This window comes from Nuphar pumila, chromosome 15 (genome assembly GCF_984573655.1).
Source record: "Nuphar pumila chromosome 15, dmNupPumi1.hap1.1, whole genome shotgun sequence".
NCBI classification, from domain to species: Eukaryota; Viridiplantae; Streptophyta; class Magnoliopsida; order Nymphaeales; family Nymphaeaceae; genus Nuphar; species Nuphar pumila.
Window position 1 is genome coordinate 11,263,560 of NC_143263.1, and position 20,035 is coordinate 11,283,594.

A 20,035-nucleotide genomic window follows, 5' to 3' on the forward strand; every position below is an offset into this window, starting at 1 on the left:
TAAAATTCTAGCATAAACATGAGCATGCAGATCAACCACCCACAAGGGCTCCACACACCTGGCTAGGTGGATATGATCGCCAGTTCAATAGACAGGATATGCATCCCTTGTCACAAGGTTGAAACCAACGGAAAACTATCACCGGTGGAAGGGGAGAAGGGAGTATTCATGAAGTTTTATAATGCTAACACTAAAATAGGACCACTGACAACGCAGCACCTCTTGGCCTGTAACAGGATAACTGAACCATACAAAAGGTAACTGGCTCAAATCTCGAAAAGTTTTGAAGAATGAGATTAGCACTTCTGATTTAACACTTTCCCCCCAGCTTAGCCAAACCAAGCTTGAGTCCAGTTGAGCTCGGGTATGTCATGCTCGAGCTCTCATGCTCAAACTCGAGTTGAAAGTCAAGACTGAGATCTCATGCTCAAACACAGGTTAAGTTGAAACAGCCCAGGCTCAATTTCAACTTGGCTTGTGTGCATCTATATCTGCAAGGACCCACACAAAGGTTAAGCCCTCCAAGTCCAGGACTGATCATCTTCGAGAACAGTCTCGCCCTCCCCTGTTTAAACATCATAATCTTCAATGGATCATAGTATTAAAGTGTACCATGTCAATGTTAACCATGCATATCAACTATCAAAAGTATGCTGAAGCATTTTCTGCACACCCTTCTAACATGGAGATCACAACAATCAAAAGACAATCAAGAGAAGCCAAGAAATTTGTGAAAGTTCAAGTTTCCTACATCGTTGAGATGGTAAGGTCAATGGCTGCCTGATACATCAGTTACCGACCATCCGAGGCCTGGCCTGGACACTTCCCCCTGTTGCTCCTCATAGTCCCTAGCATCCCGAAGAGACGCTTCAAAATCAGTAAAATCAATTGCAACTGGAAGGAAGCTACTCATGTCATCTGTGGCTCCAAAACCACCAGAACGAATAATGTCATTGGAACTTATGGTGGGTTCTGTGCATGGTTCATCTCCGGTACAAACATATTCTTCTTGTTGTGTATTTTCATAGTCTTCAGTATAGCCAATTGCAGTCTCAAAATCTGTATAATCAACAGAACCAGGAAGAGCACTCCCCATATTATCTGTTGCACCTAAACCTCCAGCTCGGACAACATCATCCAACGCGATGGGAGCTTCCATGTTGATATCTCCACCTTTGCAAGCATTTGAACCCAAGCCTGCACCAGCATTGTCTACTTCATAGTCTTCATAACCCCTCGCATAGCACAGAGATTCCTCAAAATCTGTAAAATCAACAGCACCTGGAAATGCACTACCGATATCATCTGTTGCACCTAAACCTCCAGCTAGGATGAGATCATCCATCAGTATCGGTGCTTCCATGTTGATATCTCCCCCTTTGCAAGCATTTTTATTCAAGCCCGCACCAGCTTCCACAGCAACTGAGGACAACCTGATTGATTCATCTCCAGGGACACCACCACTTTCCTCGTCTACTGAAAAACCAAAACTCTATGAAGGAAGCAATATAACAAGGACAAACATGCCTCTCTAATGTCAAAATCTCACGTTCAAGCAAGAGAAATTCACTGGTGCATGATGGAAAAAAGAACATTGTATATGATGCCTAAGATTAAAAACTCCCATTGGATTCCAAGTCAACAAAAAACATTATGTTTAATAAACAAGATCTAGTACAGCACAAAAACAAGTTGCTCCACTGGAAATAGATTATGTTGTTAAACAAGAACATATGCACAACTGGCAATCCAACCTCCCAGTGATTTGCCCAAGCCACTCCTTTGATAACTAGAAATTGGTTTCATTAACGAAAAGCAGATTTTGCAAAATCACAAAAGTTCATAAGCACAAGCTGAAAACAAAACATGAACGGCTCATTGCAATGCCTAAGAAACCACAAAATAAAGAGACATCAGTGACTAGAACTGAACGGATAAACTCATTAACAAATCACAAACAAGCACTTCACATACCATGAACACGCACCTTCACATGTTTGTCAATTGTCTTCAAGATCAAGAGTACATGTAAGATTCACCACCACATGACACAAAGACATACTATTTTCACCAAGCTTCAAATGGAAATGTTTCTTTCATCACAAGTAAACTCGAAAGTTGACGCCTTAGGGATTACATAAACACCTTGAAGGTGAAGATTGAAAAATACAATTACAAGACCATATATTGTGTGCAAGATCTGTTCAACAAGTTAACTGCCAATAGAGTAAGCTTCTCACTTTTTTTTTCTTTTAATGGTTGTGACTACCAATCCAGCTATCTCATTCAACCCTTAAGCAAACTACTTGATGTTGATGGTTCCATTTCAACTTTGGAGATTCCTTGTTAAGTATAAAATATGTGCAGCATAAACCTTTGCTTCAAAAGAAATAAAGCCATGGTTTTAAGTTCTTAAAAACTGTGCCATGCAATTCTGCTCACATGCATACATCGTAAAACCGTGATCATGATTTGCAAACCCATATTAGAACTTGATGAGCTCATCAGTATAGCAGCATGTATATGCAAGACCAAACACCTTTTAGTAGTGCAGTAAGTTGCTATTTTCCTGGTGGATTTTATGGCTTTTGAAGGATGATCATCTATTCCCATCACCATCCACCGTAATATAAAAGTTTCAGGCTTGCACTAAGGCTAGAAGGACTGAAGGTGATTTGTCATGGATTGGGCGTCTAGAACAGGACATTTTGACTCCAGCTAATAGTTTTGATCTGCATATGTTTCTCTTTGTTTATTTTGTGGTGAATGCAGCAAAAGCAATGAATGTGAGCATACAGAACGCAAGGTTGTAAAACATGAGAATATCAAATCTCCAGATTCATAAAAATAGCTCATTACTATATGCCTTATACTGGCAATAATCAGGCATCAAGCAGCACCAGAAGCTCCAGGTTGACAAATCTGCATAGTGTCTGAAAATACTTAGAAAGGAGAACAAACACATGTATGTAGGAGTATAAATATAAATCATGCTGAAGATCAGGTTGCCCATTGCAAGCAAAAAAGAATGCACCCAAGTACAATGACCAGCAAAGCAGAGAAAGGACAAAATCCAATGCATGGAGCCAGTTCAGGAAACCAACAATAAGATGAATATTCCATCCACAGCCATAATAGGCTTACGTCACTATGAGCCATACACAGTGAGGAACTGAACCATACTCAACATCACACAGCTAAGAACTGATTGAAGCATGAAGTGACCAAGACAAGTCAAAGCCCCATATTTTTATGCTCAACTCAAATATAAGTTCCATGAAATTAGATGACATAGTTTATGTCATAACTCAAATACAAGTTCCATGAAATTAGATGACACTCAGGCCTCCATTTTATTTCTTTAATAGGTCTTCATATGGGAATATACCTCACAAGGATTCTTAATTTCGTGTATGTATGTTGTTTTTCTAATTATTTCCTTAATCATGCTCTAATGCTACTTTTCAGTAACTATAAGACAGTTTATGAATACAACCAAAAATCATAGGTGAGATGAAACCAACAAAATCTCAAAAGAGTGCCACAAAGGCTACAATGAGATACCAATACATTAGTGGTCACTTATCACTTATGGACCAAAAGAATTCGCACAATGAAAATATACACCAACAACTCACAAAGTAAAAATAATAAATCTTTCATTAACAAATGCTTAGAAAAGCATTAACTAAACACAATAGGGGCATCCCTATTTATAAGCACAAAAGGGGCAAAGGGGGCAGCCCAACTAGGAGTTGGGCTAGCCCCCTGGGACTAGCCCAATAACTAGTTGGGCTGTCCCAATCAGTCACATGTTACATTCTTCATAAAAAACAAACAATAAAATAAAATAAGAAAATTACAAACTCAGCCCCTAGTGGGCTGACCCCTATTACAAAAGGAAATGACCAAAATACCCTTAATGGGTATTTTGGTTTATATATATATATATATATATATATATATATATATATATATTGAGTACACAATCTTAACACCCCCTCAAACTCACTGTGCAACAACCGAGAGTTTGTCAAGGAGAAAGTAAAATCTAGGTGATGGGAGAACTTTGGTGAAGAAGTCCGTCAGTTGATACTCAGACAGTACATATGGCAACATGATGGTTTTCTTTAGAAATTCCTCACGAACATAGTGGCAATCCATTTCATTGTGTTTGGTCCAGAGTTACCGAAAGCGCCTATACCATAGAGGAAGCACGCTTCCCCGATACGTGTTTTGGAAGCGTGAAACGTCGCGCTTCCGAAATGCATGGGAAAGCATCTTTTTTTGGGGAAGTGTGTTTCTCTTTTATGGGAAGTGTGTCCATGCTTCCCTCACGCTTCTCTCTTTTTTCATTATTTTTATTTTTTATTTTTTTCCTTCTTTTTTCGCTTCCCCCTCGCTTCCGGTTCGCTTCCTAGGTCGCTTCCGGTTCGCTTCTGAGACGGCTCGTGATTCGCTTCTAAGTCGTCCCACGTTTCCCGTTTCCTAAAATTTTGAAAGTGCCTCACTTCCCGCTCCCGCTTCCTCGACTGGCAACCATGGTTTGGTCATTCCATAAAATTTATGATTGCTTGCTATATATAATGCGCTCTTGTTGTCACAACAACACAGTCTTGAGGGTTCTGCAATGTGAACTCCCAAGTCTTCTAGCAGTTGTCTCAACCATACTAATTTGAAAGTGGTTGTTGTCATGGCACGGTACTCTGCTTCCGTGAAAAAAAGAAACACCTTCTGTTATTTCTTGCATCTCCACAAAATTAGAGAATCACCTAAAAAAACATAAGAACTGGTGGTTATGCGTTTAACATTCACATCTCCCCCCAAATCAAAATCAAAATATGCAATAACTTCTAACGGAGAAAAAGATAAAGAAATGAACCATAATTTATATAGTTTCTAATATATCTAATAATTCTTATTACAACACTCATATGTATTGTAGAACGAGCATGCTAAAATTGGCTAACAAAATGAATGGCATGAAATTCAGAAATATCAAGAGTAATAGAGAGATAAGATAGAACTTCAATCATTTGTCTATATGGAGTTGGGTCCTTCAGAGGTTCTCCATCATCTTTTTTCATCCTTGCATTGATGATCTCTAGAGTATCAACTTTTTTCTCATCAGAGACTCTGGATCGCTCTATTATCTCAATAGCGTACTTAGTCTGAGACAAAAAATAACCACGAGGTGAATATGCAACGTCAATACCGAGACAATAACGTAAAAAACCAAGATCTATCATATCAAAGTTAGATTTAAGAACATCTTTGATATGGCTCACTCCCTGCTTATCACCTCTTGTGATAATCAAGTCATCCACATAAAGCAACAAGATAGTGATACCTGCATTAGAAGACTTAACAAGCATTGTAGTGTTAGTATAACAAATTTTAAAACCTAGTTGAATCATCACGGTGTTGAATCGATCATATCAAGCCTTAGGAGCTTGCTTTAGACTATACAAGGCTTTCCTCAAACGAAGAACTTTTTCATGTGCATATCCTAAACTTAAAGGTGATTTCATATAAAGTTCCTCATTTAGGCTACCATTTAAAATATATATTTTTAATATCTATCTAAAAATTAGACTATTTTTTAATTTAATCTATAGAGATGAGGGTTCTAACAATAGTCATACAAGCAATGGGAGTGAAGGTCTCTTCATAGTCTATACAGTACTCTTGACTATATCCTTTATCTACAAGTCTAACTTTATATCTCTCTAAGGTTTCATCACTCTTGGTTTTAACTTTGTAAATCCACCTACATTCTATAGCTTTTTTTCCTTGAGTAAAGTTTGAATTCACAAGTTTTTACCTTTTTTAGAGCTTCTAATTCATTGTTCATGGCTTTAATTCATTCTTGATAATTTTTCGTCTCGTTATATGAAGAGGGTTCTATAGTAAATGGCCATAAGACAAGCTCTATAATTAGGTTCAAATGATTTATAGGATACGAACCTACTAGGTGCTTTAGACAATCTAATACATCTCTTAACACTTGGTTGATCTATGTCTTGACTTTGGGAACACCTCTTTATTGCACATGGAGGATGATCTTGAGTTCGTTGAGAATAGATTTGCACTTCATTGTTAGATTCAACTATATCAATAGAGGTATCATGTGCACCATGAGTGTCATCATAGTCACACATGCACATCTTGAACATCATTATCATTCACATCATTAACAATATTGTAATCATTCTCATCCATATCATCAACATTCATTCTAGCTAAATCAAGTAAAAAGGAGTATTCATAAGGTTCCTTAGACTCAATTTTTCTAAATCCATTTTTCTTATCAAGAAAGGTCACGTTTCTTGAAACATAAAGTTTGTCATTTTCAATATCATAACACCTATATCATTTTTGGTTTTCGACATTGCCTAAAAAAACACAAGGGATGGCTTTAGCGGAAAGCTTATCACTTTTATTAGAAAGCACAACACATTTACAACCAAAGATTCTTAATCTTTTATAATCCGGAGGCATTTTGAAAAAAAAAAACAATAGGAGATATGTTTTCAAGAATGGTTGATGGCATTCTATTAATTAAATAGACCGTCATAAGAGATGCTTCGATCCAAAACCTTTTTTGGAATATTTTTAGATATAAGAAGAGTTTTAGTAGTTTCAACGATGTGCCAATGTTTTCTTTCGGTCAACCCATTTTGTTGCGGTGTATATGGACAAGATCTTTGATGAACTATCCCTTGTTGATCAAGATATTTTTTGAAATCATTTGATAAAAACTCACCGCCAGAATCGGATCTAAAGATTTTGATAGGGGTTTTAAATTGATTTTTGACATAACTATGAAATTTTTTAAAACAATCAAATACATCGGATTTGAGTCTAAGAAAATAAATCTATGTGTGCCTACTATAGTCATCAACAAATATACCATAATAAGATACACCTCCTTTAGACATAAGTCGAGTGGGTTGTTAAGATTAATGTAATATAAGTATATATATGTGTGTATATGTATATGTGTATATATATATATATATATATATATATATTGTAATAATATATATTATATATATTGTAAATATATATAATATACATGAGAGTCAAGTAAAACCTAGTTTGACTTGCTCCCAACGGCTAGAATTTTAGCCGTTGGGAGCTCTCTCTCATTCTTTAATGAGAGAGAACTTCCCCTCTCCATTCCACTTCTCTTCTTCTCTCCTCTACTTTTGTCTATAAATATGGGTGGGTGGGTGGGTGCCTTTGTAATTTGAGAGAGTGATGGGTAGTTCTAGATATTTTTTAGTATTCTTGAGTGTATTTTGTAGTGAGGCTTTTCTGTATTTATTTTTTATGTATTTTATTGCTTATTATGAATGAAATCATTTATTCACAAATCTTGTATTAGTTTGTATCTTGTTAGTATTCAAATATATGTTGATTTGGCATTTGGATTAAAATTTGGAATGTCTTGAGTTCCGCATCATTTTGTGACATGGTATTAGAGCAAGGTATCTTAGTCTTGATATTTTGTTTGTGTTTGTGCTTCGAAAGAAAGATTTGAATTGATTAATGGCTTGGAATCGAGACTCTCGTATTCCGATATGTATTTTCTTTGAATTCTCTACATTAAATATTTATGGTATACATTTAAAAATAAATGTGTTTGAAATATAGTAGATATTTATTAATATGTTGAAAATGAATATGTTTTCAAGTTAATTAAAATTAGAACTTGTGAAAAATTATTGACTTTTAATACATGTTTTTGTGTAAGCATGTTTACATGAAATATATGTTTTGATTATGAATATGTATATTCTTTGAAAAATGTCATCATGAAAATTATATTTTACAAGAATATGTGGTTTTCTTTAAAAACTTAAATACTATGCTTATATGTTTTTCATGTTGTTTGCAAAATACTAATTTTTTGTTGTATGTATTTTGTTTTATCGTAATGATCATTAGTTCCCTTAAGCATGTATCAAAGCATGATTATTAGGCATATTATGTGAATTTTATGTTAAAAATGTATTCCTTAAGAAATTTAGATTCTTGTATAATGTATATCTTGAGTCATCATAGTTTTTAATTCTTTGGTAATACCATGAATATTTTGTATGCTCTCATATCGACATACTCATGTCCCATATTTTTATGTGGCTTCAATGATTGACTTTAAGATATTGCTCTCATTGTGCTAAATTAATTCTTTGAAGAACATCCTCTATTGATTATGCTTGAGAATGCTCTTGGATATTTTTATATATGACGTGTTCATTTCTCTTTGTCATTCGTATTATGAATGACTCTTGCATTGAATTGTGCTTGTGTCCCTTACAAGGTTCATATTTGATGCATTGTGAGTGATATTTAGTATGTACTATGTAGTATTAAAATTCATAACTTTTGTATAGCCTATGTGGCTATAAGTTATTAAATCATCTTATTGCTTTGAGTATTCATGATTAACGATAATTATGTATGCTTTTGGGTTTATAAATAGTTCCTCGAGAATCTCTATATGTGTTATTTCCTTAATGTTGCATGTTATTGTTGTCTCATAGTAGACTTATGATTTAAATCTAAAAGGCTTTTTTTTAGATCATATATATTGTTTTTGTCTTCTCTTTGAAAGTTATTAGATCCTTTGTACATGATGTGCCTTAGTGCACTTATTCCTTGATTGGTATTCATTTTTTAAGAATTACTTATATTAATCATGATTCTTGTTTGCTTATTAAAGATTGATTGCCATGGGACATATTGTTGGGCATACTATTATACTACATTCATTCTAAGATTTTATCTTCTTTATTGGATTTTTAATTTGAAACTGTCTTTTCAAATCGGTTCTCTTTATGAACTCACCTATTTAGAAAATGATTTTCATGAGTATTTATTGCCTTCTCATGGCATTTATTTATCACATAATTTTATATGATGCATTATTTCTCTTGGCCTTGTTATTTTTTATTCAGAGATGTTGAGGTGAGTTGTGTGCACCTCGTTTTATTTCAGTTTAGATTGTCAACTTATGGCTTGACTATAACTGACACTTGTTTGATCAACACTTGTTTGATCAATAGATCTGAATGTGTTGTATCAATCATTTATTGTATGACCATTGTTATTATGGATGATTGTAACTCTGTTTATCAATGATGGCTATCTATTTTTGAAACCATGGTGTTTCGAAAGATGGTTAAAATTGATAATTTTATTTATAACATTAGTGTGTTTTCATTACAAGCTTTGTTACATTTTTGTGTTTCTTCCTATTGTGACTCTTATTTAAGTGTTATATATAGACAAGAGATGTTTATTCACACTTTCGCGTGTGTTTTTAGCCCATTGTTAGCATTATACTCTTGATCTAGTCGTTGATACACTTTATTTTTTAATGTCATTATATGTAGATAAGAGATGTTTGTTCACACCTTTGTATTTGGTTTTAGACCTTTGTTGGCATTATGCACTTGTTCTATCTAGTCGTGATCCACTTATTTTTAAATGTCACTATGTGTAGACAATAGAGGTTTATACACACACCTTCGTGTGTGTCAATGGCCCTTTAGCGGCACGACGCTTATGCTCTTGTTCTAGTCGTTGATACACTTGATATTTGAGGTTTGAAAGCCTAGGTGATTGCTTGTGGTAGTCAAACTAGTGTTTTAATTTGCAAAATTGATTCATTATGATGTATGAGATTTTTAACATCTCTTCGTAATTTTTCTAAACTCATTTATCTTTTATGAAAAATGGTTGTTGAAATATTTTCACGTATTTTGCATTGTATATGCTTTAGTTGCATGAGTTATTTCATGATTAATTATTTTGCATAATCTGCATAAGGTTATGGTTTTCCAAGCATATATTCAATAAACAAATATATATTCCTTTTTTTGTGTTGGCGCTTTGTATTGTCTCATAGTAGACTTGTACTTGTACACTTTTGTGCTTGTATTGTGCCTTCGTGTCGTTGTGTTGTCCATGCTTAGACTTGTATGTGTTTTTGCACCTTTTTTTAATTTTGTATGTTTCATTACATGTTTTTCTAAGAATTTCATTAGTGAAATCTCTTATGTGTATGCCCATAGTGGCTATTGTGTGCATTTGATTACACTTGAGATTGATCTCAGTTTGTATTATTTTTTGGTAAAACTGGTGCTTGGAAACTCCTATTGTATTTGTGTGGGTCCTCATTGGGATCCCCTTTAGTTATTTCTTGTTAGATTGCTTTTTTTGTGGTATGGATGATTCTAAAGACATTTCAAAAATATCAAGAATTGATGACATTGAAGATCCTTTATATAAATGAGCATATGATTGAGCAACCCTTGAAGAAGCACCAAATGAAAGAACTTGATGAGGACATTTTGTGTAATGGGTTTCTTCTTTTGTAATTTCAAACTTGCAATGAGACACTATAAGTTTGAGGAAGGGTGTTAAGATTAATGTAATATAAGTGTGTATATATAAATATATATATATATATATATATTGTTTAATGTATATATTATGTATATTTTATAATAATATATATATATATATAATAATATAGATTATATATATTGTAAATATATATAATATATATGAGAGTTAAGTCAAAGCAGTTTGACTTACTCTCAACGGCTAGAACTCTAGCCGTTGGGAGTTAGTCAAACTAGTTTGACTTTGACTAGCTCCCAATGACTAGAATTCTAGTTGTTGGGAGCTCTCTCTCATTCTTTAATGAGAGAGGACTTTCCCTCTCCATTCCACTTCTTCTCTCCTCTACTTTTCTCTATAAATATGGGTGGGTGGGTACCTTTGTAATTTGAGAGAGTGATGGGTAGTTCTAGATATTTTTTAGTGTTCTTTAGTGCATTTTGTAGCAAGGTTTTTATGTATTTATTTTTTATGTGGATCATAATTCTAACTTTATTTTGCGCATTACATACATGAGTTATGGCATTTAGACAATACATATATACTTTCATACATCACTAGCAAAATCAATTTTTATCAAACTTGAACACTTCTTGATGTCGACACTATTGATGAGTCACCCAATGATCTTGGAATGACCCATCCTCCACTCTTTTCATCTTTTTCATATTCGGCAATGCCTTTAGACATTTTTTCTCCTTGAAATGCTACTTTCTTGCCATTTCTGATCTTGATAAGCACAAGCTTAGGTTCTCTTTCGATGTCATCAACCAAAACCCTAGACCCTTTTCTCATATTTTGTGTTTTACCATGGATGACCACATCACATAGTTTGTATCATTGGGTCTCGTTCATCTTCCATTTTTTCAAAGGAGAGAGTGTGTGTGAAGAAAGAATGAAGATAGAATTGAAGCAAAGTACGCTTTGGACACCACAAGCCCACGATCTACGTTCTCACGTCCACAAACAAAATCCTTAACCGATGTCTCTAATACTATAAAATGAAACCAACAAAATCTTAAAAGAGTGCCACAAAGGCTACAATGAGATACCAATACAATAGTGGTCACTTATGATTTATGAACCAAAAGAATTCGCACAATGAAAATCCACACCAACTCACAAAGTAAAAATTATAGATCTTTCATTAACAAATGCTTAGAAAAGCATTAACTAAGCACAATAGGGAGATCCCTATTTATAAGCACAAGGGGAAAAGGGGGCAGCCCAACTAGCAGTTGGGCTAGCCTCCAATGGTCTGGGCTATCCCAATCAGTCACATGTTCATTCTTCATAAAAAACAAATAAGAAAATTACAAACCCAGTCCCTAGTGGGCTGACCCCTATTACAAAAGAAAATGACCAAAATACCCCTGATAGGTATTTCGGTTTACATACAAATATATATATATATATATATATATATTGAGTACACAATCTTAACAATGGGCAGAAGGCTTATTGACATCATTTTACGCATGTTTTAATGGCAAACAAGAAGGCGCTTTGCAAATTCTAGAAAAAAACTAGGCTTGTACTGATATAAAACAAAGTGTTCATGCTAACAAGCATTATATAATACACATGATACAAATCATAGGATAAATGTACATAAATAACCACCAACAATCTTTGACATGCACATGCTATTAATTTATAATGTATATGTACCGCTGTCAAGACTCAAGACACAACCAATTTTCTGATGTTCTAAATTAACAACAGAAGTTTAATGAAAGCTCAAGCTGATCAAATGAAGCTATTTCAACCTCAACTAATGATGTGACTGGTTGAAACCCCATACCATTTTTAATCACTTTCTCGGTCTCTGAAACTTCAGTCTGATCCATAAGACTTCAAGGTTTTGATCATCAACATCTATTTACATAATATGTGAAAGACTTTTCCATCCACCAGCACTGTCTGCTTCACATCACCTTCATTTAGCATAATAAAAAAGCCACAATTTCAAGCTGCTGCTGCAAGAAATATCACATAACATATGCAAACAGAGGGGAAGGGAAGGGGGAAAAGGATGCAGGCTGCCATTTAGATTCTTTGGCAACCAAATTAAAATTTATAAAGAGTAACAGCCATAACCACCTTTAGGACATAGATAACAAAATGAAGATACATTCGATGACATGAAAACATTGGGAACAAATAGCGACCAGTGTTGTACAGCATGTATAATTGATTAATAGAACAAAAAAGAGAAAAAAAAAACAAGGTGAGAGGCATAAGATATAACTAAAATTTCCAATTGATTCAAATAATATGCATTACATGTTTTGATCAAGTTTATCATGACTAGCATCTAACACTGTTCATCTTACATAAACAAAATAAAATAGTATTACATATGCATATAATACAAATTTCTTGCAACTGGCTGCCTGAGATAATTTCTTTTTCCACATCAGTGAAGTCAGAAGGAAAAAAGTACAAGAAAATTCTAGAAGGCCCTCCTGAGGTTATCCTTCATTACCAACACAACTTAACTATCATATCTTTCACAAGAAACCAAAATATTTGTACCATGATCCTTGACCAACATAAACAGGCCAAATATCATTTCTGCCAGTCAATTTTTCAGAAGAGCAGAACCTTTAAACAAAGAACCTCAAAGCTGTCAACCCTATATCATTCATTTTGGATTACCTTAGTGTTGCGTGCCTAGAAGGGCAGCGTGCTTTGGGATGCAGAGGGGCTATTCAGCCTACGCTGAGTGAGCTTTTGAACTTTCTAGAGTACTCATATAGATATCTCGGGTAAAGAGGAAGTGCACGCTGTTAAAATGTACTTCATATATATATATATATATATATATATATATATATATATATATATATATATATATATATATATATATATATACCCGATAGGGGTATTTTGTAATTTCACATAGTTGTTTTAGAAAACAACTATTTTTTATTTTTTGTTAAAATGTAATTTCTTTTTTTATTTTTTATTTTCTTTTTTGTATTTTTTAGGAACCAAAAGGGGCTCCAACCATAGAGTCGTTGGAGCCCCCAACGGTCACAAATGTGACCATTGAAGGCTCCCAACGACTCCATAGGAGCCCCCTTTTGGGCTCTCCTTTTGAGGCCCTTGGCCCTCCTTTTCTTTTCACTCCCTCTTGTATAAATAGGGGTGAACCCCTTGTATATTTTCATTCTTGAGAGCTCTCTCTCTTTTCAATAAGAGGCTTTTTATATTGTTGCCTTCTTAAAGGCTTGTGCTTGCATTGTCCCTTAATGGACTTGTGATATTGTCTCTTTTATTCATTGTTGTAAGTGCTTACAAGCACTCTTTATATTTCCGCAATATCTCATTACATGGTATCAAAGCCACTCGATTCTTGAAGGAAAAGTGTGGTTCGTGTATTTTCATATTTTGTGTATCTCTTCTTACTTCTTGGAAACATCATGGAGGCAAAGATCGACCTATCCTTCAAGCTCAATGGAAAGAATTACATGATGTGGGCATCGGTAATGGAAAACAACCTCAAAAGAAAGAAACTTTGGGGTTTTGTCATGGGTACCGTTCCGAAACCTAAGCTTTATGCTCACGAAGAACGAAGGAGGTCAAGAAAAGGCTCTTGAAGGAGATGCTCGCCTCAAGGCCATTGAAAATCATCAAAAAAAAGTGGAAGATTGGGAAAGCAATCACACGAAAATCCTTGCGTGGTTTATGAACAATGTTGAGCTTAAGGTATGTGCTAATATAGCTAAATTTCGTCGGGCCAATGAGGCTTGGTCCTTTATGAAGGGTGTGTATACCCAAAAGGATCTTGCAAGAGCATATTTTTTGCAAGAAAATATTAGAACCACCAAACAAGGTGATTCTAGCATTCAAGACTATTATAGTGCCTTAAACCCACTATGGGATGAATTGGCTCTTTTAGAGCCAAAATGGGTTTCTATGGAAGATATTGAATTAAGACAAAAACAAATGGAAAAAGAACGATTATTTCAATTTCTTTTTGGGTTACGTCCCGAATCTGAGCAAGTGAGATCCTCACTTCTCCATAGATCTATTTTTCCTCCTATTGAGGATGCCATTGACGAAATCACTCAAGAGGAGACAAGGCTTGGCATGAGTAAACATGTTGATGAAGTGCTTGTCGTATCGAAACCCGGTAACAATGTAAGAACCTATAAACCTCCTCATTTTGGGAAACAAGGAAACTATGATGGAGGAAGAAAAATGATTGTTTGTCATCATTGCTATGAGCCGAGTCACATCAAACCCGCTTGCCCAAAGCTTAATGGAACTTTCAAGCCTAAGGTGGTCTCTCTTTAAGAAACTACCACCAAAGAAGATGAAAGCAAGAATAATGACCTCAAAGAGACTCTTGGGAAAATATCTATGGCTCTCCAACAAATTTTAAAAGCTTCTTCCTCCACATCGGGTGCGGCTATTGCTTCTACATCATCATCTGGTACGTATTCTTGGATCCTTGACTCCGGAGCCTCTTTTCATATGACCCCCCATGAAAATGCACTTGTTGATGTTTGCACCAATTCAAAGGATTCTTGTGTCTCTACGGCCGATGGAACCTTTTTAAAAATTTCAAGTATTGACTCTTTTAAAGATTCTCAAAATTTTTGTGTTCCAAAAGTAAGAGTTGTTCCCAAACTAAATTTAAACCTTTTTTCGGTCTCCCAAATTGTCGACCATGGATGTGAAATGTTTTTCTCATCTAATGGTTGCTTTGTGCAGGATCTCCGGTCCGGGAAGCGGATTGGGCAAGACCATAGAAAGGGAGACCTCTACTATATAGATCATCTCGATCTTCCTACAAATTATTTTTGTTCTTATGTCCAAGAAAAAAATATGAAAACTTGGCATAAAAGACTTGGTCATCCAAGTTATTCCAAAATGTATCTTTTTTCCTTTGGAAACAAATTTTGTAAGGAAAAAGAAATTAGTTGCAAAGATTGTATTTTTGAAAAAATGAAGTCTATTCCATTTCCAACTAGAACTTTTTTTTCATCAAGACCTTTTGAATTGGTGCATTCGGATGTTTGGGGGCCTTCTCCGGTTATGTCTAAAGGGGGCTATTCTTATTATGTTACTTTTATTGATAACTTTACTCGGTATGTTTGGATTTATTTTCTTAGTCATAAGTCAGAAGTATTTACCTTCTTTAAAGATTTTCATAGAAAAAATCAAAATCAATTCCAAAGTAACATATCTATTTTGAGAACCGATTCCGGTGGTGAATATTTATCTCACGAATTTCAAAACTATTTAACCCAAAATGAAATTTGTCATCAAAAATCATGTCCTAGGACCCCTCAACAAAATGGCCTAGCAGAAAGGAAACATAGGCACATTGTAGAAACCGCTAGAACATTACTTATTTCTAGAAATATTCCAAAGAAGTTTTGGGACGAAGTCGTTCTAACCGCAACTTATCTAATCAATAGAATGTCCTCTTCTAAATTAAAAAATGCTTCTCCCTATGAAAAGCTCTTTAAACTTTCACCCGATTTCAATCGTCTTCGTATTTTTTTTTGCAAATGCTTTGTCCTATTGCATAAAAGAGATAAGTTGTCTACAAAAGCAAATGAATGTGTTTTTCTAGGATATGGTGAAAATCAAAAAGGGTATAGATGTTATGATTTTAAGAAAGATAAACTATATGTTTCAAAAGATGTAACATTTCTAGAAGAAGAGAATGGTTTTGATAAAATAGAAAAAACAAATGAAATTGATTACATATTTTTATATGATCTTATTGATGACATACAAAAAGATTTCCTTGAAAGCATAGAAGATACATGTGAGGCATCCCATCTTAATACAATACCCTCAAATGATAATAATACAAATATGAATGTTTACTCAAGAAGAAATCAAGAAAACCCTATTAGTGCCCTCGAAAAATACTCTCAAATTTCTGAGTCTACTGAGGAACCACAAGTTAGACATTCTTCTAGAATATCAATACCCCCAAATAGGTTTGTATCCTATGATTCCTTAACGCCCAACTATCGAGCATGTTTAATAACCCTACATTCTTATTTTGAACCTGCTCACTATAATCAAGCTAAATCTATACCACATTGGGTTGAAGCAATGCAAGTTGAACTAAATGCACTGAAAAAGGCTAATACTTGGGAAATAGTTAATCTACCCCAACACAAAAAACCTATTGGGTGTCATTGGGTCTTCAAAGTCAAAACTAAAAGTGATGGTTCTTTGGAACGATATAAAGCTAGGTTAATCGCTAAGGGATACTCACAAGAATATAGAATTGATTATGAAGAAACATTCGCTCTCGTAGCTCGAATGACCAGTGTCAGGACTTTAATAGTTGTCGCATCAACCAAAAAATGGCCTATTTATCAACTTGATGTAAAAAATGTCTTTTTAAATGAAAGTTTAAGTGAAGAAGTTTACATGGATCCACCACCCAGAATTAATATTAAGCAAGGTCAAACTCTTCGGCTTTTAAAAGCATTGTATGGCCTTAAACAAGCTCCTAAGGCTTGATATGATCGTTTCAGTGATATCATGATAAAATTAGGATTCCACTCTTGTTATACTAACACTGCTCTTTCTGTTAAAAATGCAGGTACTAGTATCGTAATTGATGATATGATTATCACTAGGAATGATCAAAATACTATTATTGATGTTAAAAATATGTTAAAAAATAAATTTGATATGTCTGATTTAGGTTTTCTTAGATACTTTCTTGGAATTGAAGTTGCATACTCTTCTCGAGGATATATTTTGTCACAGATGAAGCTTGCTGCAGATATATGTTCTAAGTCTGGGATTTCTGATGACAAAAAAGTAGAGACTCTCGAGGTTATTAATGTCAAATTACGATTGGAGGATGGGGTTCTTCTGGAAGATCCCACACCCTACAGACAACTCATTGGGTCTCTCACCTATTTAACCATCACCAGACCGGATATCACCCATGCGGTTCACTCAGTTAGTCAATTTCAGCATGCTCCTACAACTGTGCATATGAGTGATGTTCTCTGGATCATGTGTTACATTTGGAACACCATCAATAAAGGGCTATTTTTATCATCTTCTTCTTCCTTGAATCTTTTTGCTTATACTAATGTAGATTGGGAAGGTAATATTAATGATCAAGTCTCAACTACTGGTTTTTGTGTTTTTTTAGGGGACTCTTTGATTGTCTGGCGATGCAAGAAGCAGCAGAAAGTTTCACTATCATCTACTAAAGCTGAGTATCGGGCTATGGCAACCACAACAATGGAACTTGTATGGCTTCGCAATCTGCTTAAAGACATGGGGGTTGATATTACCGAAGCTTCAAAATTATGTTGTGACAACAAGAGTGCCATCTATATTGCAAGTAATCATACCTTCCATGAGCGTACCAAACATATCGAAATGGATTGTCACTATGTTCGTGACGAATACTTACGAGGAACAATTGCTCTACCGTATGTCACTTCAGAATATCAGTTGGCAGACTTCTTTACTAAAACTCTTTCGGCTCCCCGCTTCATGTTTCTTCTTGGCAAACTTTCCGTCATTTCCCCGTAAAGTTTGAGGGGGGGTGTTAAAATGTACTTCATATATATATATATACCCGATAGGGCTATTTTTGTAATTTCACATAGTTGTTTTAGAAAACAACTATTTTTTATTTTTTGTTAAAATATAATTTCTTTTTTATTTTTTTATTTTCTTTTTTGTATTTTTTAGGAACCAAAAGAGGCTCCAACCATAGAGTCGTTGGAGCCCCCAACGGTCACAAATGTGACCGTTGGGGGCTCCCAACGACTCCATGGGAGCCCCCTTTTGGGCTCTCCTTTTGAGGCCCTTGGCCCTCCTTTTCTTTCCACTCCCTCTTGTATAAATAGGGGTGAACCCCTTGTATATTTTCATTCTTGAGAGCTCTTTCTCTTTTCAATAAGAGGCTTTTTATATTGTTGCCTTCTTAAAGGCTTGTGCTTGCATTGTCCCTTAGTGGACTTGTGATATTGTCTCTTTTATTCATTGTTGTAAGTGCTTATAAGCACTCTTTATATTTCCGCAATATCTCATTACACACGCTAGTGCACTTTGGCTTGGGAGCCTCGCCCCTGGCAAGCCTACAACTGCTACGATGCATACAACTGTGAAGTGAGCCTACATGTCCACTGTGATTAGAATTTTGATCTGTCCATTGGACCAAACCACAGAGCTGGGAATCAAACCCAACTTTTCCACAACTCGTCATGCCATGAATCTCTTTTTTATGTGATCAAATTGTCACTTTATGCCCGCGCAGCAATGACGGAGGGTTTTTACAAAGAAGAGCAAAAATGGGTTGTTTTATTGTTCGACATGTTTGAACCTGTGCCCTATAGCCCAAGCCATGATAGCTTTTTCCATCTGTAGTTAGATATGGATGCCCTACCCCTAAGCCCAGGACTCCATATTCATATGACTCCAATGGAGGTTTTTATGATAATACAAGTTCTTTAATACAAACAATGATGTTTTTTTATTATTACTTTTTTCGTTTGTCTCTAGAGATTCTTGTACAAGTAGTTCAAGTATGGTTTGGCAGCAGTGTAAGAAAAGCAACTTGTGATACCTACAATAGAAGGTGAGAAAGAGGAAGAAGATGGTGTGGAATAGAGGAGCAGCCCACGATTTTTGTTATGTGGCTCCTCTTGTTTTCATTGCCTTTTAATATGATTACATTAGGGTATTGTAATTTACTCAAATACTTGATACAGAAAAATACATCACATGTAACAATACATGACTGGATCTCGAGTCCATCATGACCCGATCCACAACACTACAAGCTATGTCACATGGGTGCGAGTACGGGTACGGGTACGGGTACGGGTGCGACACAAGTGCGGAGCAATTTCAAAAATTTTGGACACGGGAACACGGCTATATATATGTATATATATTTTTTTAAATATATATATATAACAATAATAAGACTCAGTCAAAGTTAGGTCCATTAGGGGACACAGCTATATATATATAACAATAATAAGACTCGGCTATATATATATATATATATATATATATATATATATATATATATATATATATATATATATATATATATATATATATATATATATATATTTTAAATATATATATAAAAAGATTGATTTTTATTTTATTTTTTTTGCCATAAAAATGGATAAAAATAGACTCGGTCAAAGTTGACCGAGTCCAAAATGTGGATGGGCTCGACCCCGGTGCGTTGATCGAGTCTGACACTTGGTTGACCGTGTCCGAAACCGCAGTCGTGTCCGCACCGGTGTCGGGAAGTGTCGACGCGGGTGTGTCGACCTTATAGCCGAGTCCGTGTCACTTAGACTACAAATAATTATTAATTTTCAACAGCCCCCTTCAAGTTTTACATAAGGATTGGACAATTTGCTTTTTAAGAACCAAAACCTTGCACTTGTAAGCCCTTTGGTAAAGATATCAGCAATTTGGTTATTGAAATTAACATACTTCGCTTCAATCTCCTTGTCCTCAATTTTCTCTCGAATAAAGTGTTCATCTATTTGAATATGTTTGGTTCTACCATGATGTAAGGGATTTAACGATATCTTGATCGCATTTTGATTATCACAGTATATAGCAAAACAATCAATCC

The 20,035-nt window shown here is 34.9% G+C and overlaps 1 protein-coding gene across 3 annotated transcripts in view; it reads right to left on the bottom strand.

Moving 5' to 3' along the window:
• Window positions 1-581: 581 nt before the first annotated feature.
• The window catches only part of LOC149814480 (uncharacterized), a 28,695-nt gene continuing 9,241 nt past the window's right edge, over window positions 582-20,035 (bottom strand). For 2 of the 3 annotated variants that reach the window (XM_089988666.1, XM_089988667.1), the window contains exons 2-3: window positions 12,221-12,353; window positions 582-1,476 (exon numbers count right to left, since the gene is read on the bottom strand). In XM_089988666.1, the coding sequence (XP_089844792.1) occupies window positions 770-1,476; window positions 12,221-12,266 (753 nt within the window). In that variant the 5' untranslated portion in view covers window positions 12,267-12,353 and the 3' untranslated portion in view covers window positions 582-769. The remainder of the gene's footprint in view (window positions 1,477-12,220; window positions 12,354-20,035) is intronic. The other variant, XM_089988668.1, reaches the window with a different exon arrangement.